We start from the raw sequence: 26306 nt of genomic DNA, 5'->3' as shown, positions 1-26306 counted from the left end.
TGTAGTGTTCTTCATTAAATCATTAATGTAGTTTCTTTAAGAATAAAAATGGCTTTTTTTGAAAAGGAAAATAGCCATCAGAGCATCTCAATTTTCCTTACAGCTGTTACAAACTTATTAACTGTGAGATATTTTAATGTTTTGCAGTTCCGCCTTAGACAACATGTTGTTGGGCATAACTGCTTGTTCAGGAAACATCCCTTAAAATGATGCCCACTAATACAGCATGTACAGTCCATGTACTGTCCACCCTTTTCAGGGTTATTTAGCTATTAAAAATGCACCAGCTGAAATATTGCATATGAGTACACATTCATAGGATTTTTTTCATCATTTTTTAAAAAAGGTAGGACTAGAAATCTAACAAACATTTATTCCTGAGAGATACTAACTTAAAAGCTTCAGTTATTAAAAAGGGCATTTGTTAGGCCACAAGTCCAAAATGCACATTAGTCTATTTTAAGATGTGTTACAAAAAAATGGAGGATGGCTAAATGCTTAAAAAAAAAAAAAAAAAAAAAGATGTTTTAATAGAAAAGTGTCAAAATGAACCATAAAAGCTTTTCCAGGTGATAAAATGTGCACACATGTGTATGTTACATAAAACACAAATAGTACCATCTCGATATGCATTCACAAACACCTGAGCAGCATCAGAAAAGATGCTTGCTGTGAATGCATAGTCCAGAAAAAATAAAAAAAATAAAAAACAACTCCAAACTTGGCAAATCTTACATACCATAAGAGCTCCAACACCTATGCACAGTAGGGTGGATTAACCCGCTGGGTGCTGCAGACATATATATGCACCTCCTCCTAAAGTGTTCATTTGGCTGGCAGTCTGGAAAATGCCAGAATGCGAAGGGTTACGTGGGAACACTGACAGTCTGCTCTTGTAGGTTTAAGTTAAAGCCCGTACTTTGAATATAGTGTGCTAGGTATTTAGAAACATAACTAATACTGTTTATAAGAGGTATACTATTTGGTGCTCACAACAAAGGGCTCGATCCGGTGCTCACTCCTACCGGGGAATCACGTTCCAGGCGACAACCGCGTGCTTTCGGTCTGCCCCTGTTTACTTTTGGGGTAACAGTTTTCAGGAGTCTTTTCCTCCAAGAAGCCTTGTAATGGTAAAGTGTAAACCATCTATACCTCACCTGCTATACATATTGGATGCTTAAAAGTGGTTTCTGGAAAGGCCTGAAATGCTTTGTCTTTCAGGTTCAGTAGACAGATTATAAGAGCAAGTATTTAAGAGCCAAAGCCCCTAGCTAGTCCCTGCTAGTTTCTTAGAGTCTGGCTTCAGCCATGAGGGAAGATATAGTTAAGAATATCCAAATGCCTCAAACTGGAAGAAGCAGCAAGCATACATACATGTGAATTCAGGTCAGAAAATTTCAACTGGTTGACAAAAAAAAAAGCAAAAAGAAATCTTTATGATGCTGGAAATGCTGACAAGCAACTTATTTTCTCCCATCATATAGTTTTACTGAATTGCTTCAGGATAATATGATTTTTTTTTTTAAGTGAAAGAGAAGGGAAGGCCATGGCCTTCTCCTCTCTCTGCACCCAAACTATCCCATAAGATGCTTTGGACCTGCTTTAAGTGACCAAAAGAACTGACAGAGCAACACATAATTTTGTAGAAACATGGGGAAAAGCTTTTGACAACAGTTTTGATTAATTGGATTTAGAAAATAAGGAAGCATAAAAATAGAAAAACCACAGGGTACTGCCTTGTTATAACACTATTTGCTTAAAAGTTCAAAGCACAAAACTAAAAAGCACAGGCCCCCACTCTGACACGTGATGCTTTGCTTTTCTGTTCATAAGCCTGTAATTTCATTTCAAGTCTTTCATTGTAGCAGAAAGTGTTGCAAAAGACATACACGCAGTGCCTACAAAGTCTTCCCAGACTGGTTTGTGTCCCTGAGCAATTCCTAGGGAAGGACCTCACAAGCTGGGCTCCAGAGAACTTCCATCACCCCGCTCCCCCCTGCAGAGGAGATAGGGTTGGCTATACATATGAACCCCAAATGAAAAACCTGGCAGGTTACGAGACTTCTCTTCATTCAGATGGGTAAAACTGAGTTTCCCCCTGGACAGGCTGTTCACCTAGCCAGTTAGAGAACTGACATGTACACCATAAGATCAGACCTAAGCCCCACCAATCAAGTAGCAGTCTGGGCTAAATGTGCTGATGCAGCAAATTTCCAGATCTTGATCACACTAGGCAGGGGAGTCATTCTTCTCAGTGATAAAGTCACTGAATGCACTCTTGAGGAGATAAAAAATTAAGAACTGGCTGACTTTGCACCATTTGAGTGAGGTATTCACCGCTGACCCAGAACAACAGAATTGTCACCAGCTAGGAATCACCATAGACATGGTCATCTCTGACTCCGTACTGCAAGGCTGTTCTCAGGAATCGTTTCTCAGCTGGTTAGTGGCATCAATCCAGAAACTACAGTGTTTAAATGCGTTATGCATTAGAAGAAACTTCACACAGTCCCTCCATCTCTCTCCTTCTCCCCCTTCTTTTAAAAACTCTGTGAAATGATGCCAATGAGGGCTCAGTAGTCAAAAAAAAAAAAAGCAAATAGGATTTCGGCAATTAAGATTTGCCTCAAAGACATTAGCCCTCCTTTGCAATTTTATAGTTAAGATATTTTTACCTGTATTTTACTATGTCAGCTTTTAAAACTTAACAGAGATTTATGCAGCAGCTAAGAATTGAGATGCTAATAGTGTTAGAGCATTATCTAACACAAGATACTCTATTCCCTTTTCTGTTATTGGCTCAGAAAGTGACCTTCAGCAAACTTTAGGGATAAGGATTTTCAAAAGTGCTCAAACGAGCAAGGAACACAGCTTTCAATGAAAACTGCTTTAAAAGTAATACATAATATTCCTTTTGATAGTAATTGGTGGTGGCTTTTAGATAAGTGAATATTATATATTAAAGACAAACATGTCAATGCACTCCTGTGCTCATTTGAACATTACATTTTTTCAAGTCTGAGTATGGTTATTGTTTTTACTAATTCTTCTTCAGCTCTGAATGCGTATCTTAAAGAGAACATGCTTTCTTTACATCCTGAAATACCGCGTTAGAAGGCAGGTTCTTGGACATAAGTACTTGTGATCAAAATAGATGCACAAGGACAACTTATTTCTTCTCTTCTTCAGCTAAATAGCAGTATTTCCATTTATGTTACTAAGAGCAAAAGCAAGACTTAGTGCTGCAACTTTGGTAAAGAGACCACACAGGTTTTTGTATCTATGACTGATCAAAATCATGAAGCATGAACGGTACTGTCATCCAGTCTTTATCCATCTCTGGTTCCTGTGGCATACACGGGAATTTGTTCTGAGGGTGCAAGTGAAAAGCTAAGATTTGGTATTTCCCGTTTCTACCTTCAGTGAACTCAATGACAAAACACTCTCTGGAGCTCACTCTTCACCTGCGGCACACGCTGTGATTCTGTCGGCGTGGATGACACACACACACACACAGAGTGAGCCAGCTTTCCCAGGGAGGAGAAGAAGTGCTCAGAGGGACCGGGACCTGCCCCTGCTGCCGGTCTCTCCACAGCAAGGACACTTACGTAAGCACCAGCCCTGCCCCTCTGGATGGAGATAACTTTTCCCTGGCTCTCAGAGCCCAGGAAAGAATTATCACATGGAGTGCAGGTCTGGGGCCATTTTTCCAAAATAAGAAAGGCCAACGTTCCTCATTCATTTACAAAGCACTAACGAGGCCCCTTTTTCAACCCTGTTTATTTCTCACAAAATAGATTCTTCTGGGCAATGACAAGAGAAACTAAATCAAGGAGATGAGCAGGCTATCCTTTTCTCCTCAACCAGTGCTGCTTGTGGTACCTGTGATGGCTTTTCCTGTATGTGATAAAGATTCAGTAAATAATGCAAGCCTGGGCCCTGGCTGTTGTTGGTTCACAGATTGTACGTCCTTAGCAGCACCACCCCATCTATTGCTGTGGAATTAGTTGACAATACTACTAGTTGAACCAAAAAAATAAACTAATTGGTCCCTGAGGATAGGTAGGTGCTTGGGAAGTCTTTTTAACAAAAAGAAAAAAAATTATCTCCCATAGTGATTTGCCAGCCTTCCTATACTCTATCCAGCACATTGGGACTTCTAAATTACATACTATAATTGACATCAAATATCTGTCCCATCAGTGAATATCTTTATTAGCATCAAAATCACTCACAACTAGTGTTCCTCAATGTTATTAAACAGAACTTGTTCTAGGTGTTGCCTTACTAATTAGTCAGGATGAGCCCGAGGAAGAAAATCTGGGTCATGTTAAATTAATTGGAATGAGCATGAAAATTAGCAGAGCAAACTGCATCAATTTTCTATAGAGAGCCTTTCTTCATGTTGAGAATAAAAATGGATATTATGAGGCATTAACCAAACTGCCTTCTGTGACTGCCAAGAGGTGTGTTACAGTAGCCCAAAAATATCATGCTCACAGATTTTCAGAAGTTAATGAGACATTTCCAGGAATGGTAAATACATGGTATTAAAATGGGTGTGCCTCTTATGGGAAAATGCCAAGTCATTTCATGTTTATTCAGGCATAACAAGCTCCTCAAAATGAGCATAATTTAAGAGGTGAATAGTGCAAAGAGGGCTAACATTCAACTAATTTTCCTTAAGAAAGAAAAGATTAAATTGAACAAAAAATGAATTAAGAGGTTTACAAATCAACAAGTCAACCATCAGATTGCAGCCTCGGCTCAGTATATTCTCATCAGCCCCTGCCATGAAGTTTTCAAAAAATGTCCCGAAGGCAGGGAACAAAGCGAGCAGAACTGATTACAGCCACACTCACCGCCTTGCTGTCTAAACTCTGTTTGGCTTCCTAATGAGCTCACTAAAAACCTAATTCATCTCCCATAACCCTTCTCAGCCCTCCTTGAAATTCACCATTATGGAAATTACAGATGAAACATTTACAGGCTGTGTTCAAATTACTGCTTCTTCAACAGGCAGGTCCCTGACCCTCACAATGAACACAATAGAGGTATGTCCGGCATGAAACCACTCGAGCCGCAGCCTATAGAATAAAGAGGCTCAGGAAGGTTAAGACTTTTTCTCATGGTGACAATGATTTCCGCATTAATGCTTTCAGTTCCATGAATATGGGAATTTTGTGGGTTTGACAGTATATCAAATACAAATTGTGATTCAGAAGGGGAGAAATGAGTTGTACTGATGACAAATAGCTGAAATAGGCTAATGTGAATTCCCAGCCTGTTCATGAGGAAACTCCCTCAGTTCCTCATTACATGAAGTCAAAATGATCCTCACGGCACCTAGCCTGTAACTGGAAGATTACTGAATTGATGGATCCTTAGTTTAAAATGCAGCTGTTTTATTCTGCTTTAGTAATTAATTCTTTTTCCAATACCATATTGATTAAGCGTAGACCCTGATAAAGTTCAAACTGAGGAGAATCTCTAGTGGCTTCCTTAGTTGCTCCAGAGACTCAATGAAAACTTCCTACAATTCCACCTGCCTCCTCAGAGTGCTGATCCAATGAACAGAACAGTTTTTTTCTCATAAATTAGTTAGGCCATGTGGAGCTGTATTAGCTGATCGTTGCTTTTGTCTCTCTACTTGCTGACTTGCTTTTCACTTTTGCTGTCCTTTGTGCTGTCACACACAAAGTCGGAGTGCAGCTGCCATGCTGAACCCAAACCAAGGTAAAGAACAATTCGTACAAACTACATTTCCACCACCGACCCCCCCCCCCCCCGCACTTTATACAGCTGCAACTCCCCCAGCAGTGCTGCACTCAATAAGGCCTCCTGGGATCCAACTAGCAGAGAAATCTGTGCTGAAGCATGCAGACGTTCTGTGGGACTAAAGGGTGTTGCGGGGGGAGTAACCTGTTTTCTTCAAGACTGCTCCACCTTTTGGGATAGAATATTTGCTGCTTTGTTTTTAGCAGCCAAAGATCCTTATATTATCTGGTTTTTACTTAAAAAAACCCAAACAAACAAGCCCAAACCACACACCTAAAACACGACAGCCACTTGAGACAAGAAATCGCCACTTCATCTCTAACAGTGGGACGTGGGTCCTTGTTGACTAACAGGCAGCCGGTGGCTGTCCATGAATGACCGCTGCAAACACAGCAGCATATTACAAGACGCAGCAATCACCAACACGATGCTGCTTTTCAGAGAGTTACCTGTACTGGGAAATCCAGGCTTGTGAATTAAAAAGAGCATGATAACAGAAAGTTTCTCAGATTACAGCCAGTACAATGGATTTTCTTTTCTATGAAAATCAGAAATGCATTGGTCTGAAAACATTCCCAGCCCTTAATAATAATATTATAATAATATTGTTTCTTCCCCAACCTACCCCAGCCCTTCTCCTCCCCCTTCCCTTTCCAACCACCTGAAAAAGAAACAGCTGATGCCTTCTGTGTCTGCACACTATGATTTATAACTGGAACCTGTGAGTCTGAAGGGTAACGTGCCGTATATACTGGTTTCCACAACACTGGTAACAAGTGACCTACAGAAGTAAAGGATCTGAGGGAGTGGCGGGCACATCAGATATTAGCAATCCTTCTTCAGATGACTTATTAGTTAATAAGACTACTTAAAGACTAAGGATCTTGTTCTAATTTCATACTGTCCGAGGCCCCTGACTTAACCTTTGCCTTTCGACCAAGGTGAAAGCAGGTTAGCTTTCAGTATTTCTTCAGGAGAATCTGCTCAGTTTGGGCTCATCTGATTTGTATTTGAAGAGCTACATAACCAGGCGGGTGCAAGGACGGCGGTGGGCATCCTCTGTGCGTGGTGGGCCAGGACAGATAACGGCATTCCCCACCTTCGGAGCATTCTTCCTTAGGGCGAAAGGTCACCCTTCACAGATGTCTCCAGCAGACACTCAGTTGTCAAAAGGTTGCATCATGCGATTCATGCAGTCACTGCTAACAATGCACTGTTCTCATCCAGATACGTAAACACGTTGCACTTCTAAATAATTTCCTTGTTAAGGACAACTTGTTTTTTCCCCCGAGTTTTGTTCAGTTATCAAAAAAAAAAAAAAAAAAGTAAGGAACACTGAGGAAAAAAAACAGTCTGATCCCTCCCTTCATCAATTCACGTCTTAAGTATTCTATTTTCATTTTCTGTCAGGCTATTCAGCACAAGAAGATGCTTCTGGTTTATTCCCCCAAAAAAGAGAAATAAAACCACCATATCCCAAAATGTATAACATAAAGCATATAGTTTGAAGGCAAAAAAAGCGCACATTTGGTGAAATGGGAGATAGTAATCTTTTTGTCAGAAAAGTTACGCAGCCAGAAAAATTCAATGAAGAAAATTCTATTCGGTTTAATATAGCCTATTCTAATTTCTTCTACTTAAAAGAAATGAACAAACATGCACTCTGTGTGAACAAGTGCAAAAAGGAAAATGATGTGTGTTCATGTATTTGTTACAAATTCACATTTGCCAGTTGCAGAAAGTTTATTTCTCAAGGAGCACTTCAGAAATAATAGGTACTGGTTGCTACAGTAGCTCAAATTTTTAATTTCCAGTGCCTCCAGATGAATAGTATAACAAAGATTTCTTCTTTGTTGAGGACAGTTACTCTAAAGCAGCTTGAAGGTATCACACACAATACAAAACAAGTAATTTCATTCTAGAATGGATTCAAACAAGCTTATCAGGATTGTTATCTATTTATAAATTATATATTTAACAGTAAAGTAAGACAGACATGGCTGGAATGTTACACATGGGGAAACACGATTAGAGATATGCCAAATTACTCAACCTAATCCCAAGCAATAGAATCTTAAAGGCACTGGGAATTTCTAGAAGAATTAAGCATTATATGTTGTAAAAAGCTCAATTAAATACCCTTAGAAACCAAGCGGAGATTCCTTCAGATCTGCCTGCAATATGTAGTCCTCCCAAATGCAGAATGTTTGCCTCTCCAAACATCCCTTTTCTGCTCATTCCTTTAGCCACTGAGCCTATGGAAAGCACACTTTAAAAAAAAAAAAAAATCTTCAGTGCTTTCATGTCTCATATTTCATACACTTGGCCATCTTGAATTAATAGGAGTCAATGAAGATACACATTCTTAAAAACGGCTGCAGCTTCGTTGGTCTAATCTATGAACTTTAAAGACCTTCGTTTTATGAGCTTTCCTCAGGGTAGGTATTTCAGTGTTCTAAAAACAGGGTTATGGACTGTTAAGTTAAGCACATGTTCTGCATCAACATTTTAGTTTCAGCAGGTTATTTGGTGCCAAGTTTGCCAGTTAGTATCATCAATCCCGAAATATGTGCTTATTTGTTTTAACAGGTGTTTTGAGAACAGCACAGGACAGGAGAAAAGCAATGTTAATATATTCATTTAGAATCTACCCTTAATTCTGAAAATCCTCTTACCCTTCCCCCTGAAACATGATAAAATTTCACCTCAGGTGTTTAAGACACAAAGAAAGGGAGTTGAAAAGGAGTGCAGATGAGTATTTCTATTATTTTACCAGTCTGACGATTTGTCCGCTCATTTCTGTTGTACATTATTTCTCATCTAGTAATCACAGAACTGGGTTTACATATGGTATGACCCATCTACTTACAGAAAACTACCTTTTATTGTGCAACTGATGTTAACTGTAGAAGAAATAAGTAAGGCTGAAGCAAAAAACCCAATACCCTTTAGATAATGAAACATAACCAGGGACTTTCACTCAGTCTGTTCTTCTGAAGACCATTTGTTAGCATTTGCATCAGAGGACATACAGGGAGAAGAAATGAAAACCTTCTAAAAACAAAATTGGCTTACCCACATCAGTCGTTCCACAGTACCAAAATAACAGTTTGCTCTTAAAAATGAATAGCAGCAAAACATAACAATAAGATTTACACACACACACTGCTGTCACATTTGTGGGTCAGTTGAGATGGTGCATCACAATTTTCACAAAATCCACATGCACAGATAACACCTGCAAGAAGTGTGTATCTCAGACTTGGTCTGCTGAGAAGCGAAGTGAATCCCCGCAGCGACGTTTGAAGGTTTAAAAGCTCAGGTTTTTGTTTCTAAATGCCTATGAAAACATTGCCTATGCTCAGAGGCCTTTTAAAACAAAACCAAAGCTTTTAAAGCTTCAAAAGCGGTCATGGGAATTTGCTCATCAGGAGGGAATCCTAAATGAGGGCCAAGATTCAGTGGATTCCCCTGGACGCAACAAAAGCCATAGTCTGTCTGCAGATCTACCGTTTCTTATAACAGATGTGGGCTGATTCAAGCAAAACCTTAAAAACCTTTGTCCATGCCTTACATTTTACAAAATCTACTTTTAAAAGCTTTAATCCTCCATAGTTATGTCCTACTATTCTCTGCCATACTATAAAAAAACCTCAAAAACCCCACCAAAAACCCCCTACCTTCATGGATACTTGATGTATCTAAAAGATCACCCCTCAAAGTCATCAACTTAAAGAAAAAAAAAAAGGGGGGGGGGGGGGGGAGAAAAAAAAAAAGGTAAGCTTAGAACTTCTATTGTTACAAACTCAAATATGTACAAGACAGGAAGGAAACCAGCTGACAGTTGCTTTTTAATATATGAGAGATGATTTACAGAAGAAAATATTCTAACGCCATGTTAAAGGCCTAAACTACTTTGAAAAACTTTTTTTTTTTTTAATGTCAATATTTTCTACCTATAGCAGTTCAAAAATAAGGTAAGGAGTTCCTAACAAGTTGTTTAAAGGACTGTTATAAAAAGGCAGCAAGAAAGTAACATTTGAGTAGATCAAAGCTGCCAAATCAGTTATTTAAAGCATAAAAAGCCTGGTGTAAATGAAGTCTTTCTTCTGAAAGTGTGAGATATAGCTTTTAGCTAGTTTTAAGGTAAAGCATGCAAGTGAAAAATCTAGTTTCACCTGAATTTAACAGCAGCATTCCTGCCCACCATGTAACTGACGTTCTACCTTTTCTTTTGGATACAATAATCTCATTTCATTAATAGAAGTTACACCCTGCTTCCATGAAATAAGACAGACAACTCAAGAACAGCTAACAAGCATGGAGAAGGCTTAAGAGGAGAGGGCAATATATGGTTTTTTTGTGTTCAGAAGCAATATCCTTCTCAAAGGATCTAAAATAAAATGCATCATGCTATAACAAACAGCTGTTTGATGGAAGACTTGGAACAGAAGACCAATACATGGATCCTCCACTGGACATCTGGCCGTGCAGGAGTACATCCTGCTCATTACAGCCACGGTTTGAACTAGGACCCTTACGTCCAAGAGCACTACAGTGGCAAGCAAAGCAGGTCCAAGTGAATTGTTCTAGGGTTTCCCTCAGCTGGAGGGTGCTCTCTGCATAGTTTACAAATTATGTGCTAGACAAGTTCTCAGTCTCTTAAGAACCACCGAACCTTACAAGGAAATTCTCTAAGGAAGCATGTAAAATGTTTATATGTGAATAAACAAGGAAAAAAATGTATATATACACACACACATCCCTACTAAGAACACAAGCGGCTCCTCTGAGCTCATGTAAGGCAGTCATAGAAAATAACATGAGAAACAAACTCAAATCTATATTCTCTGATTATATGAAGACCAATTATATAGAGATAAGATTTTTTTTGCAGCACAGGCACACCAAGATCGAATCAATTCTGCTTTCAAATATACAGACTGTGCTCTCATCAACTCCCACTGAAGTCAGAATTTGACCTATTGTGTACTTTACATTCACATCAGTGAAGTCAGTAAGAATGCAGAAAATTGCTTTAGAAAGATGTAAAATTCTTTACTAGTTCTAAAATAAAAGGACAGGTTATTTCTTTTAAACAAACCAGATTGATGGCCATTTGGAAGAGCTTAAAGGAGGGTTAATTGGCATACAGTAAACCTGAGTTCTGACAGTGTGGACTTCTAGCTGAAATGACATTCTCTTTGGTGGTCCTAGGACTGTAGGATTAGTTTACAAGAAAGCAGAGAGGGTTTTGAAACCAAACCCTGAATGTCACTGATGAATTACCAGATTAGAAAGGCCTGACTATACGAAACATATTCCTGCCCAAAATCAGATGAGAAAACAAAACAACAAAAAAAGGGGGCAGATCTGTAGCTGAGCCTGAGTTATAGATTAATAGTATGAAAGAAAGATCTTAAAAAAAAAAAAAAAAAAAAAAATCAATAAAGCCCTTCTTTCATAAAACCTTGCTCATAGACAGAACTTTATACCAAACTACGCTCAAAGCTGGGAATATGAACTGCTAATAAGATCTAACTCAGGGAAATAATTAGGATAACCAATTCACAGCTAAATGAAAGTGTTTCATCTATCATTGCAGATATGCACTACAGAAGATTTTCTGGAAATGGATAAGATAGGATGAATTTCATTATTCTGAGACAGAAAAAACCAGAAAGAAGAAAATGAGCACATACACAGTGGTTAGCTATCAACTATGTCTAGCTCAAGTCACTAAAGTAAGTTTATGAACTTTAGGGAAATTCAGATTTGTCCCTTAAAACTGAAACAAAACAGTAAAATCTATAAGTAATTAAAATCTGAGAAACATTCAACATGAATAAGATAGTCTTTGTTATGTCTTTTTTAACTGGAAAACTGCATTGTTACTTCTCCCTTGGACTGAAGTATGAGTACTGCAGTCATCTTTCTCTTTTTTAAATCCTTGCACAGAAAAGGGCAGAAACCCCAAATTTGTAAACCAGCTGAGATGCTAGCACAGATCAGCCTATCCCTGTTTCCCTAAAATGAAAGGCATCTATATGCATTAAGCATTTTGGTAACCTCTAAATAAAAATTTAATTTTGTAATACTTTAAACTTACGGAATCTACCATTTTAAATACTAATGGATAAAACACTGTTGAAGAAAAATAAGACTATTAAAACAAAGTATTAATTAAATCTAATACTTCTCACCTAGAAAGAAATCTAAATTTACCACTCAAAAAAAAAAAAGTTATGAACGAGGAATTTTTTCATACTCAAATACACTTTCACATGGTGACAGATGTTTTGCGCAAAATATATTAAGTATCTGAATACTCAAAATGAATCTTAAGTGCATGGACTCAGAAGCACATAAAATCTATTCAAAAGTCTAGTAAGTTAAAACAAACAAAACTTACCAGCTTTCTTTTTAAGGAAAATATTTGTAGTTTAGGACTAGAATGAAAATGTCAATTGAAAACAAATCCTACAAAGGCTTAGGTGGTCAATATTAACCCTACTGTGGGCCTCTATTTCAATAACAGGACTTGCAATATACAGGGTTAAGCAATGTATAAGTCTTTGCCAGACTGAGGTCCTACGTTGGTTGTTGTAGGCACTTCTGAAAATGGAAGGTCTATGCCAACGTACGCATAGGATCTTTTCGTCCTTTGCCGTTTCTTGCCTAAAAATATTTGCCACCTCCATAATGCTAGTTATTACATTAAAATCTTTAACAAGTGACAAATTATAATTTTGACTTCAGTTTAACCTGAGAAATAAAAATAAAAGGCAGTAATGAAGAAATAATAAAAAGGTGACAGCCTTTTGACTGTAGAGAAGACATAGGGCTTTAATAATTTTCTCAAGGCAGTGAACTGACAGTAAAAGTTACACTCATTGGGTTTTACATGTTCTATGGACTGAGTATTTTTTTATTCAAAACAGCTTTCTTTACAATCTGATTGCACAGAAATATGATTTCTTTTTTTTTTCCTGATATAAAAACTGTCACCCTCCCTTTTTACTTTTTGCAAGAAATTTCTTGATATAAAACATTAGAAGACCAAAATAATGCTTGGGCATGAGATGCATGCACAGCATACATGGTTGTTTTAAACAACTGAATTATGTACCCAGCTGAATGGGAGTCCATGAACACCAAGTAATGTAATCAAGTCAAAATTATTGTTGTCTCACTGAAGCACTCGGGAGCACTGTTTGAGCACCAGGACCTCAGTGTCTTAGGTACTGTACAAATAAAGCAGAAGGACAATCCCTCTCCCTTTTTTTTACTGGCGGAAGCCCAACGTAGCTCCATTGGTTTCAAATGTATTAGCAAGGAAGGGCCTGATCCAAAGCTCACTGAAGTCAACCAAAATCTTTCTGTTGATTTAACAGGCTTTGGATTAGTCCCTAAATAAGAACAGATTTTGGCTCAGCTAAAGGATTTCACTTAAGCCCTCTGCTTGTTCAAGCATCTAGTAGGAGCTAAGAGAACACTGTGGTCCTACTGAGTAGGAGGCTGTGTTCATCCTGAACTATCCCCTTTAACAGATGTACAGGGTCAGGAGTCGCACGAAATAGAGAACCGTCAGTAAGTGGTAAATCTGAGGTGGGAGGAATTAGGAAGGAAGCTCCAAGCTGAAAAATTGTGATTTGTGCTATTTAAGCGATGTTCCATCCTCTTTAGGCAGGAGTGTAAAATTAGACAGGGAGTTCATGCGAATTTCCAAATTTTACGCTCGTAAATTATTTAAAACCTTAGCACCAAGTCCTGCAATAAAATTATATGCATGTATTTGTGATATTCACTTCTGCTGGACTTTCTGCAAACGGGGGTTGCCTGAAATCTAGGTATGACCAACTTACAGCTGCACGTGGAGAGGCCCAAGGAAAGTTTAAACAAATGTAATTGCTTAAACAAGTGTAGCCACAATAAGCTGGTGGGCATAACTCAAGATTATAAGGAAAAGAGCACTCTTTACTTATTTAAGAATTAAATGCTGGGGTTGTCAAAAAATTTCATGGTACAAATCACATCTTAATAGAGAATTTGCTGAATTCCCCTCTCTCGCTTTCATGGCTGCTCCACCAATCCTTGTCAGTTATAGCAAATGCTCTGTTTACACAAGAAAGTAGAAGACCCCAATCCTAGCCTGTGCATGAGGAATGTATAGTGCCAAGGGTGTACAAAGGTAACCATCCATAAAATAATTTGAGCTCTTTCCACAAGTTATGCGGCCAGCAGTTAGGGACAGCACTCAGTGCAAGTTTGAGCATCTGGAGCTAGCAATGGACTTCAGAGACTCAGAGCAGCTGGGAAGTCAGCAGAGCACAGGGAAACCACGTTGTCTTGCTCTTCCTTGTGCTCGCTACCCCGGGTGTAGGTAGGAATAGGGGCACCAGGGCCATCGTGCCAACTCTGCCACCAGACAATTTCCCTGTGTTTGCTCCTTATGCTGCAGTGGAGATGGCTTCACAAATAACCCAAACACAGCCAAGCTTTGGGGCTCTCAGTGATAAGCCACCTATATGCAACAGTAGAAAATAAAAATTCATTTAATTCCTCCAACTCCACAAATACCTGCACACGAGGTGAATTACTATATTGAGTACAATCAAACAGCAGCAGTCAAATTCCTTAATGTTAATTTTGAGTTTACTGCATAAGTTTATTCTCTCCAACAGATCTGCAAAAGTGTTAGTATTTCAAGAAATGAACTGAAAGCACAAATTTATTTTTCTTTGAAGCTCACTTAAACATTTAAAAACCACCAGAGGAAAAGTGATTCAAAACTTTCCTGCGCAAATAAAAGCTGGTGTTTATTATTATTTGTCCTCTGAAATGTAAGGCATGATGAAATTTTTTTCAGAAATATTAGGAAGTATTAGACCTTTATGGCTGTCTTTTTGTAGATCTTATGTGTCCTAATGGCAGTAGTTTCTATGGGAATTGTCAAAAAATTAATAGGGTTTTTATGTGTGTTTGGTTTTAAGATAAGAGAATCATGCTTTGCTTTCATTTATTTGGATGCGTTTGACCCAAAATTTGCATATCTGAAAGCAGTAGTGCCCCTATTACTGCTACTGATTCCACGCAAGAAGGATCAGGATCTTATGTGGATAGTGCCTTCTACTTCTCTCCTCTGAGGAGGAAGAGCTGCTTTTAACCAATTTCCACCCCCTTCCTTCAAACCTTCTCTGGACAGTCCACCACTGACTCATAAACAAAAGACAGGTCTTTCACAAGTACTATAACTATGATCAAGACACCTAGTTGGTGCATTTTAAAACATTATTCAAAGTTCTGTAGATACCGAAGTTACTAAATCTAGATTGGTATGTTTATTAAGACTAAAAGCAGTAATAAACAACAGTAAAATAGTTACACAAAACATTACAAATTCTCCCCCCTCCCCGCAAAATAGATATGCTGTATTTCATAGTTAACAAAAAACCCTCTAAATATGAAGCAGACTATTCATGATACTGCCGCCAGTTCTGATGCCCTAAGCCTTCATTCTTAGCCACCACTGCCCACGTACGCACTGAAAACTCTTAGGCAACAGAGCAGGGGATATGCTAGACCTTCTCATGCCAGGGTGAGAAAAATCAATGTCCATGTTTTAAAGATAGAACTACTGATGTTCAAGGTCACTAAACATCATAACCTGTTCTATTGCTCTGGAGTACTAAGGAAGTCCTAAAGAAAAAAAAGACCACGGATTTCACAATCTTATTCTAAGCCAACATTACCCTTGGATCCCCAAGACCTACATATGGACATAGAATCAGGTTTTCCTTGGTCTACATTTACTATGCTTGTTCAGGGGGAGAGAAAAAAATAAAACAAGACAAACACTAAACAAGGAATACACATATATAGCGATACAACAATTTTTTAAACATTGGAAACCACTTTAGACTTCTCATCTTAATGCAAATATCACTAAAGAACTGGTGATGTGATCCATGTCATCTTTTATTGCTCATTTTATACGTCTTATTAATTAAAAACAATATGAAGTTAAAGATCAGGGCTATTTCATTCACCTTTCTTCACCTTTGATGAAAAGAGGAAGTGTTAAAATAAGCAATAAAATTTACAGATGCAGTATATCCAGTGCTGCTTTTATGAAATTCAGGGAGGCCAATACAAGAATGCACTTGAATTTTCTACATAACCCTGCATTCCTGGAATACCAGAGCAGTCCACTGACAACACATGACCATTTCATAACATCCATGCAACATCTAAGTACTCTTGTGCCCATTGTACAGATGGGGAAGAACGCGCATCAGAGAGGGCACGTAACTTACACAAGGTCCTATTGGATTCAGTCCTGCACTTAGTTGCTCCTGGGTAGACAGCCATATCCTTGCTTCATGGCAACAAACTGAGGAGCTACAGGCAGGCCACCAAAATAACAGATGTCTTCCCAGTGACCATACTTGTTATTTGGATCGTGCCTGCAGCTAGCAGGGTAGTTAAGGTGGCTGTCACTGTTTCCTGGTATCAGCCTATCCTTATAACTATACCGCTTTCTTATAGTTCCTATAACACTAGAAAGTTGCAAGTCTAAAGTTTCTATGTGTGTTTTCACACGTACATTTTTATTCTTGTAAACATTTTAAAATACTCATTTACATCTTCTACTGCCTGCACAAAGACTTACAAAAGCCAGTAGAAACCACTGGCTAAAATGGTAAGCATTTACTTGGAGATGATATCCTAAATATACAGACACCTATCTGATTTTAAAAATCCACATAGATGGCTTGATTTTTCAGTGAGTGAAAAACATACCTGAGCGATACAATAGTTTAAGCGAAGAAAGGAGAAGGTAGAAAAGAGAAATTACTCACTTCAGCCTGTAGAAAACTTCTCACAACCTCAGCTCCAACTTTAACAACCTCTAGTACCAGTTACTTAAAGGAATCATACAAGTTTGAGAAAGAAGAAAGTATATTTAGACACCAGACCTGGGTTTATTAGTACCCTGCGATCAGTTGCTTAAATGAGAAGTAATTTTATAAATTAAAAGCAATGTTTTACAGTAATTCAAAACCAGATTGGTTTGAAAATTCAGAACTACAAACAAATGCGTCAAATCACCTTAAGAGCCAACTAAAGACAGCTGTCAAATCTCCTTCACCTGTTCTACTTCCCCAGATATAAAAGCTGCTCAGAAGCTAGAGCCATGACAGAGTGGTTAGCTCTTCTCTTAGCAGGCAAAGTAAAGGCAGTAAGACAAAAGACCAGTATATTACAATGTGTAGTGCCATAATGCAGTGTTTGATGCTCTAGAGGGCCTTCAACAAGTACTGTACAGCCAAAAATCAATTGAAAATCAGCATGATAACAGAGCATGAGTTGCCCTGTAATAGCCTGAAGCCCCCCAAGGCTATGTGGGTCCCTTTCATCTGCCAGGCTGCACTGGCGCTGGGGGAGCCTGGCCTCCCCCCACCAGTGCTCCGGACACGTCCATGCCTTTTACCTGCTGCTTTCACCTTGCACAGTAAGGAGAGCTGACAGCCTCAGTGGATCTTTTAAGCTTTCAAAAATGGAATTTGATTTTTCTTGCCATAGGTTTGGAGGCTTTAAGTTTTCTCTCTCTCTCTCTTTTTTTTTTTTTTAAATACATTTCTCCTCTAAGTAAACCTACTGATTTTGGACTGTAAACATCCTCAGCGTGAAGAAGATCCCTCCGATCCTATGTCTGAAGAATACACAGAGGTGATTCCTCTGTCACATTCAACAAAGCGCGACTCAAGAAGTAAAAGAGAGAGAAATACTGTTCAATTCCATGCAAATTGTTATGCACGCAACCAAGTGGGCCTACAAATATTTCACTCATATGGTAGGTTTAATTTCAATATTTCTTTAATTACTTTCCAACAATGTCTGGTTTCTGTTGAATTTACGCTAGTACTTGGCATTTGGTGCAACCCCCAAAAGATAAGATACATATGTCCCCTATTCACAGTCTTGGCATTTTTACCTTAACTCAGGCATTGAAGTGATTGGTTTGAAAAATTACCTTGCTGATTAGCTGGGTTTTCGGGTAAATATATAGCGTTAATCCTTAAATTCTGAATATGACATAAGGTATACAAATGTTCTGTCTGACTCAACAGCAACATATCACGGCTTAAGGAGGACATGTACGCTGATCTCTGTGAGCAAAGAAAGAGCTAATTGGGAGTTAGATTCAGTGTGATTATCAGCTTGTTTATGATAAGGGAGTACTCTTCTGAATAGCACTGTAAATTCATCCCTGATTGTGGTGTTAAACCACAGCTCATTTCCCCCCCCCCCCCTTTTTTTTTTGTTTGGTTAGAAGGAGCTTTAAACTATTTTCAGCAGATGACAGTGTCATGCTTTGATTTTTTTCCGTCTTAAAAAATAAATCAGCCACATGAGCCTGATGTCAAATTTCACTTTCTAATAGGAGAAAGGCACATTTTAAGTGTTTACTATAAGAACACATTTGGGTAATTTTTCCCCATGTCATTATGAACATTAGACTGACCCAATTAATATGAAATGTTTCTATGCTGCTGGAACAGACCGTGTTACAGAAAGAGCCATTTGCACAACCTGTTCATGATTATGGGCCATAAGGACACAAAGATGGCATAGACATTTGTGGACCATCTGAATTCTTACAGGGGAAGGGGAAAGAGGGAAAAAAAAAAATTATGTTAGCTGACTGTTGTGGGTCATGTTTTTTAATCCAGAGTATTGGACATGTAACACAGCAACAAGAGCTGATCATTTTGTTTAATCACCTTTTGGATCTTTGCCAGATGGTCTCTATTGAGAGCGCTGCAAACAGAGAGAGATGAACTGCGTCTAACATGCCACTAGAGCTTTCCCGTAAATGTCTGAGAACTGAATCCAACAAGAATTTAGTCTCAGAGCAGAAAGGGATACATTTAAAAACTATGTGCATTAACTATACTTTTCCCCATAGAATCCTCACTTGGCATGAATAATTTACCCTCTCTTATGCTAATGGGATCATGAAAGTATCCCTGTGTCTTTAGTGCAGCTATTCTCAGCTTTCAGTAATTACCCCACCCAGTGAAAATAACATGGCTTCTGCAGCTGAACGGCCTACTAGTACCTGGCAATTAGAAAGATCATGGCTGACAGAGGAGCAGTCCAGAGATGGACACACAAGCTCCGGCAGCCTGAGGAGCAGTTTGAAAAATTAAAAGCCTTCCACTGTGAACACTTCCTTAGTTGCTTAGGATCAACACGGAGAGAGCAGCTCCTGCAAGGGCATTTTTATTTTTTAAGGATGACATAGAGGATTCCAACGTACTGTCCAGGCACCCTAATATTAAGAAATAGTGACATTCCTTGGTCATCAACAGTTAAAAGGAAGTTTGTAGTTTGTTTGTTTTTTTTTAAATTAGTGCCATCTTGTTAAACAAGAGAGAGAGAATTAAAAAGTCAATTAATGAGTGTCCTTCAGTATCTGACAATTTTATCAGCTACACAAAGGAAAATTCTGTAGTATTTCATTAGCAAAAAGTTTTTAAAAACCCATTGCAAAGAACCAGGCTTTGACCTCTGTCCATAGCACTCCATGCTAGGTAGTTCACTATGTAAAAATTATCAGGCTAAAACATCTGGGAAAGAAAGCTATGAAACAGCAGGGAACGTGGCTGGTTTATTGTTTATCTTTTGTTTATGAGGCAGTATTCAAGTTTAATTACTACTCTAAATTAAACTCTAACAGGCATCAGGAGACATCCCTTTACACGACTAAGTTAAAAAAAAAAAAATCCAGAGATTCCAATACTAGATCTTTCAAATAAGTTGGCGTATATAGGAAGAAATTAGTCAGTCTGTAACAACACAGGAAGACATTCAAGCATTTGCTACTGTATGTTTGAATGTGTTGCATTATGAAGCCATTAATATTGTAATAAACATACAATTATAATTTAGCAAATGGGATGTTATCTAACGTTTGGAGGCAAATTGGGTTAGGCTGAGTATGATCTGAGATGGAAAGAATGGCCTAAGGGGGAATCCTACCTTTTTCATTTTGAAACACAAATATATAAATACATACATACACACATATACATGTACATATATTTAAAAACACCCAGAAACATGAAGTCAGAGGCAAACCTCTCAACAGTAACAATATCTTAAGTAAAATTGTTTAGTTATTTTCACTGAACCTTCACATACAAAAGGGAGGAAAGAGTTCACTATGTTTACCATAACAGTAAGTGACCAGTTTTAGATGAACTTAGCTGTAGGAAAAAATAAAAGTTGAAAGCAACTAGCAAAAGATTATTCCAGATGGCATCTGTCATATTGTATTTAGGGTTATTTTAAAGAGATTACTGCCACTATGAAAACATTCCATTGACAGAGTTTTCCTAGGCTGCATTTGAAACCCCAGCACAACATAACTTCAAATACGGAAGTAAATGTTTTCTAATGCATATATAGATTTTTATCTATACCTAAACATAAAAACCTATGTGGATTAAAAGCTAAGAGTGAGGTGAAAATCTTAAATGCAAGTATAGTATTTTAAATCCCCCTCCCCCCCCGCTTCTAAGCTTTAATTTAATAGAAGGTGAGGAATCAGGCTGAGTTGCCACCAGCCTGATTATTAGAAAACTGTATAGTGAAGCAAAGATTCACTATGAAATTTTAATGCTACTTATTGAAGAGTGGGTAGGGACATAAACATTCACTGACTCCAGCAATCAAACAAAAACTGCAAAAAGATGTATTTGTTCATGCGATAGACAGAAAGAAAAGAAAGGATGGGAGGATACTAAAATGTGACTATATTTAGCTAAGCTGGTTCTGGCATCATTATGGTTAATGTGCATGTGGTGTGCAGTGTGAGCTCAGCAGTTACTGGGCCAACTGTCTCAGTATTTCTGGGAATTCTGCCTATTCACAGTGCAGGGATTGTTCAATTGCTGCAAAATGTACAAAATGAATTTTACAAAAATGAATTGTAAGGAAGGCCCCATTACAACGATTTTACAGCAAAGATGTCAACATCAATTTTTCTTTCATGCATAGCTAATGATTAAAACAGCATATTCCATTTGCCTAAGACAATTTATTTCATATTGGCACATCAAAATATTGAAATACAAAGTTATCTTTACTCTACCCTTATTATTCATTGCTGCTGAACCCACACCATTGTTCAAACCATGAAAAAATAAAGCAAACTTGGCAAGAAATACTTAAAACAAAGGCTCATCAATATTCTCCAATTTGTCAACATCTCAATTACAGCAATGGAAAAAATGTAAATTTCATGTGCTTTGAACACTAAGGGGTCTATTCTTCTGTCAGTGCACATGCGTAACTCCCATCACCATTAATGGGAATTACTCATACATATCAACACAAGGACGGGCCCCTCAAACTTGAAAGGAAAAGATGAATTAATAAGGGCTACTCTCTTCCTGTATCTTCCTCAGCTGAAAAAAGTCATTGTTCTTTAAGAGTTTTTCATACTTCATACGGTTCACCTTTATGAGAGCTGTGCCTTCTGAAATAATGCATCTCCAGTGAAGCATTATTTATTAGCAAGTTTGATTTTTCACAGTCTGGATGTTTGAGCCTTTCTATTAGGAATTTCCTTTCTTACAAAAGACAGCTCTCTTCCAATAAAACCATACCCTATAGCTTTATAGGTAAAAATACAAAGGAATAAAAATATATTCTGAATCCTTATGATGAATATGAATACTAGCCTCAGCAGGCTTACCTATACATACAGAATGAGGAAAAAGAACTTGTAGCATTAGCTTTTGGATATTAAACTTCCAAAGACTTTGCATGAATGTGGAGTTTGGGGTTGTGTTTTTTTATTATTATTAACAACAACATATCCCTTTCCTTTTTCTGACTACTGGAGTTTGGTTCAAAGCTTTATGTAGTTTCAGTAGAGTTTCAATACTAGGACAGGCTTCTGGGCATTATCAACTAGTTTTGTAAACAAATTTGATGTGTATACCATCATTATTACAAGATGGCATATAATGAATAAGAAATATACTACCTAAGTTTTCCAACATGCATCAATCCACAGATGTAACCTGGGATGAACGCATAATTTCAGCTCTCTTAGTTGACTTTGCCCTGAACCAGATGATTAGTCTTTGCCACAGAAAGCTATTGTGGACAAATTTGTGGGACAAACATCAAGCTGTCACAAAAGTGTTTCAAAACTACTTTAAGATATTGCCCTAGAGATTAGCCTCAGATATTATTTATAAAGGGGCAGATCTTCATTCAGCACAAGTAGTTCCATCAAAAAAAAAACAAACCACCAAACCAAAAAAACCACATACTGATGAACTACTCACATGGGTAAAGCAAAGTCGATGTGATGCCCATTTATATTTTTACTGCTGCATAACCTAGAAGAAGTTTCTTGTCTCTGGCTTCTCACTTAACGGTCAAGTTTATCACCCCAGGCCTAATCCTAAAAAGATGCTGAACTACCTGAAAGGTCCTGAAGAAACACAGCCTCCATCTGACTTGGCTGGATCAGGCCCTTTGAGTGACTGAGCTAGGAATATGACAAATCAGGTATACAATCCTGGTATCATAAAATATGAAACTGAAACCATTCCCTGGTGCTTTCCCATAGACCACATGTTTTTAAACCTTAAAAAGATTTATTTCCCACCTTTCATGCATAATCTGCCATATTCATTATTTGAAATATCCCATAAAGAGATTAAATAGGAATTAAAGTCTGGGAGCGTCATATCCATCACTGTGGTACAAACTGATGCCAAATTCTAGAAGTCTTTTAGCCTTGTATGTAAAGGCAGTGGCTGTTTTCACTTTGTTTCACAAAGAATAAGGAAAACACAATACCCCAGAAGACTTTCAGATGTGTTTTTTCCCCTTCAAAGAAAAGGGTGGATGATAAAGCTACACACACCTTTTAATCTTCCACTTAGGGTTTTTACACATATATTCCCTGGCAAAAACCCCAGGGTCTTCTCTCTCCCCTCCCCTTCCCTCAGCCCCTTTCCTGCCATCTCCCTTGCTATAACTCAGCTAACCCAACAGAACCAGTCAGTTTTAAATTTCAGTTGGGACCCCCGGTGACCTGTTAATGAATCTACAGAGAGGAGAAAAACTCACAGTGTTGAGTTATGCCTGGTGTTGCTAGCTGACTTGGAGTCAGAAATGCTTGAAGCGTTAACGTAATTGCAAGAATGTGAAAAATGAAGCGTTGGGCTCCTGAGCAAAGCGAAAGGTCAAAGCAAGCCCTACACAAAACAAGTCTCTGGAAGATGGCCTCATTAGACCATTAAATCAGCTTCTTCTTTTTCTCCTTTGTAAGATGTTTAGAGTGTTTTATTTTTATTGTTGGATATATTTAACTCTTTGTCTTTCCAGGACAGGGGCAAAGTTGATCAGACCTACTACATAATTACTAATCTCTAAAATGGTATTACACAGCATTGATCTGCATTTGTGGATCTAAAATGGGATAAAGTCAATAAATGCTTGGTAGATTACAGGTCACTAGTACTTCAGTTTGCTAGATGATCAATATGTTGTATAGCTTAGTTTTCTGTTGAACAAGGGAGGTGACATGTTAAGAACAACATAGACACTCGCCACTAATAAAATTAGGATAATCTTTCAACATTTATTGCCTGAAGGCCCTTTCTTTAACTCTTTCAATGCCTGCATGTTTCTAATAATACCAAGCATTGACTAGATTAACCCTTTTGATGCACTGTCGTGGAAAGACTTTCCTCCATAAACAGACAAAATGCCTACACCTTTTTTGTTTGGTTCTAACTTTAAGAATTATGGATGGATTCTTCTGTGTAATAAATAGATCTACCTCATGCAGAGAAAGTCTGCAAAAATAACGTCACCACTCACCTAACTCCTTTCCATCTCCCCCCCCCCCCCCCCAAAAAACCCAAACAACCCAGAAGCTGCACATCATAGACTTAAGGCAAAAGCAGAGACCCCTGGAAAGAGCGCTCCCAAGAGCCAGAAGAGACTGACTCTAGTTTGAATCAATCTCTGCTGCCACCAGGCACCAGTGGAGGAGACCATAAGTTGCTAATGTAACCCAAGACTCCTTAATGAGCTCCCATTCCCAAGAAATCCGTTGGGGGAAGTGGAATACTTGAAGCAACATTTGTGGAAGGTCTTGACAAAACTGTAGGGAAACCAGGTTGACCCAAATAAGTAACTGCACCAGAACAGCTCAAGAGGGCATCACCCACCTTGGCATTGCCTGGGACCAACTCACCACCAGTTCACGAGTTAGAAAGTAAACCCTGCCCCCCTTAAGGAAGCCTAAGGAAAATTCAATACAGGCCTCCCTCTCTTTAGTCTTTCCCAGGGTTGAGAGGGGGAGAGCAATCCAAAGCTGTCTCCAATGGGAATTTTGTCGGTGCTGTAGGATCATACATCTTTCAGCTGCCAGCAGATGAGTGGAATGCTGATTTGCCACTGGACGACTTTAAAAGGCCCAACTGAGCACAAAGGAAAGCATACTAGTGAAGTTTTACCCTGCTAGACTGGGCAGTGCTAGTGACTGATTTGGCCCTTCAGCAGTTGTTCCCCTTCTCCAGAAATGAGTGTAACAGGTTTGTTTAAATCATATATATTACCAGAAACCTCAGTCTCCAACAGGAAGTTGGTGTAGTTATCATCAACTACTTTTTTTCTTACACTTAGCAATATTTCTCAAGCACCTCGAGTTAGGTGACAAGGGATTCGGGGACTAGTGAAATGCAAGATCCCTGGATATCAATACAAGGGATTTCTTTACATCAAGCATGGCTCGATGAAGAAACTCTTCTAATTTCTAAGGGGTTGCTGGGACAGAGTGGAGATATGAGCATGAGGAAATTTCTTACCTAGGGGTGGAATGAACACGCTGTGGCAGATGACTCACAGGAATCATTTTTAAGTATGCAAATGATCATCTGCTACACCAAGCATCTTAGCCACAATATACAACGTAAACATTTGATCAACAGTAAAGTCTACGGCCAGCTAATAGACATAACACGGATTTGCTGCTTAGCGGTCAAGTTCTCCCTTTCGTTAGCTGCTGAAGCTGTAATAGTTCACGCTGGGCCTCGTACAGCTCCGATCCAACCACATGGAAAAAAATCCTGCGTGACTCACTTTGGAGTTGGATCACACCCTGTGCCATGGCTGCTTTCTGTCAGCAATAAGATTACAAATGTATAAACAATTCATACAAATAGGAGACAAACCTAAACCACTCTACCAGAAACAAACTTTGCAAGTTCCTAGAATGGCAACGGGTACGACACCGGATCGTGAGACAGACGAGGGGATCTAGCTCTGTGCCAAGCAGTGGGCCATGTGACACATGTGAAGTCACGTATCTGCTCTGCCACCTAAGTGTGGCAAATATCATGGTGGGAAGTGGCCCGTGGCACAAGGCTAGTCACAGCAGCTCTAGCCTGAAGGCTGCTCCCCTCTCCAGTTTTGGGATTCTGCATGGCTGGTTGGATGGCAGACCGGTCAGTTGGCTCTGTTGGGTATGTGTAACCCACATGTGGGGGAAACACAGTGCCAAAATGCTGCAGAAGCATGAGATGGAGGGAGCATGTCATAAGACATTATGAAGGCAAGGTCTCACTCACTAGCCGAGGCCTACCATGTTTACAAAGAAAAAAAAGAATGGAGCCCACCTTAAACTTTGGTCTTTAAAAAAAAAAAAAAAATCTATTTTGCATCAAGATCCAAGAGTGACTGTAGACCATCTTTACCCAACTTTTAGCACTGGAGGCTTGACTCTTATACCTTCTGGAGTCACTTATACTTCTAATGAGCAAGTGTAAAACACTATCATATCAGAATGACAGCCTTTGACACTCACTCAGCATGGATGCAGATGACCACACAGAAGGTGCAATGCAGTAGGAAATAAAACAAAGAACCCTGAAATAATAATCAAACCTCCTGAACGCTTGAGAAGGCTTCACTGTATAGATCCAGCAGAGGTTTTGCAGTTCAGGTGTATCTCTATTTACCATTATGAATTCAGATTTTCAGAAGCAGAAACAAGTCTGTACAAGCAAACATTGCAGGAAACATTTTTCTGTCCAGTTTGGTTTTGCTTCTACTTTAAGTAATGTAGCAGCTTCATAACTTCATGTAGGAGTCTCTTCCCCAGCTAAAACTACAGGTTACTTTCTCCATCTATAACCCAGCTCAAACAACTGCATCACAGCTGGAGAGTATGTCTGTCATTATATTTACTTACACCACAAAAAAATAAACTGTAGATAACCAAATTTGTAAAGGAATTGGCAGAACTAATCAATTGTTATTACAAAGCTTGTTTGAAGATTAGATATTTCACTTTGAAATAATAATAAAATGCAGCTAAGTGGGTTAGGAAAAAGGAAATACCGTCTCCCTAAGTTACAGCTGATTACACTGCAAGCCTGCCACTCCATGTTTACTCTAAGGCAGATGTACTGATATAATAAAAA

General features: G+C 38.6%; 1 protein-coding gene across 7 annotated transcripts in view; it reads right to left on the bottom strand.

The window, feature by feature from the left end:
• MEIS2 (Meis homeobox 2) overlaps positions 1-26306 on the bottom strand; it is a 174138-nt gene that overhangs the window by 131035 nt on the left and 16797 nt on the right. The window contains exon 8 of one of the 7 annotated variants that reach the window (XM_052782495.1): positions 740-841. The exons of the other annotated variants lie outside the window; for them this stretch is intronic. Coding sequence (XP_052638455.1) covers positions 740-841 — 102 coding nt within the window. The remainder of the gene's footprint in view (positions 1-739; positions 842-26306) is intronic. 7 annotated transcript variants of the gene reach the window in all.

Source organism: Harpia harpyja, chromosome 3 (genome assembly GCF_026419915.1).
Source record: "Harpia harpyja isolate bHarHar1 chromosome 3, bHarHar1 primary haplotype, whole genome shotgun sequence".
In the NCBI taxonomy this organism is placed as follows: Eukaryota; Metazoa; Chordata; class Aves; order Accipitriformes; family Accipitridae; genus Harpia; species Harpia harpyja.
Note: the sequence above shows the minus strand (reverse complement) of the source record. Positions and strands in the feature narration are given on the sequence as shown.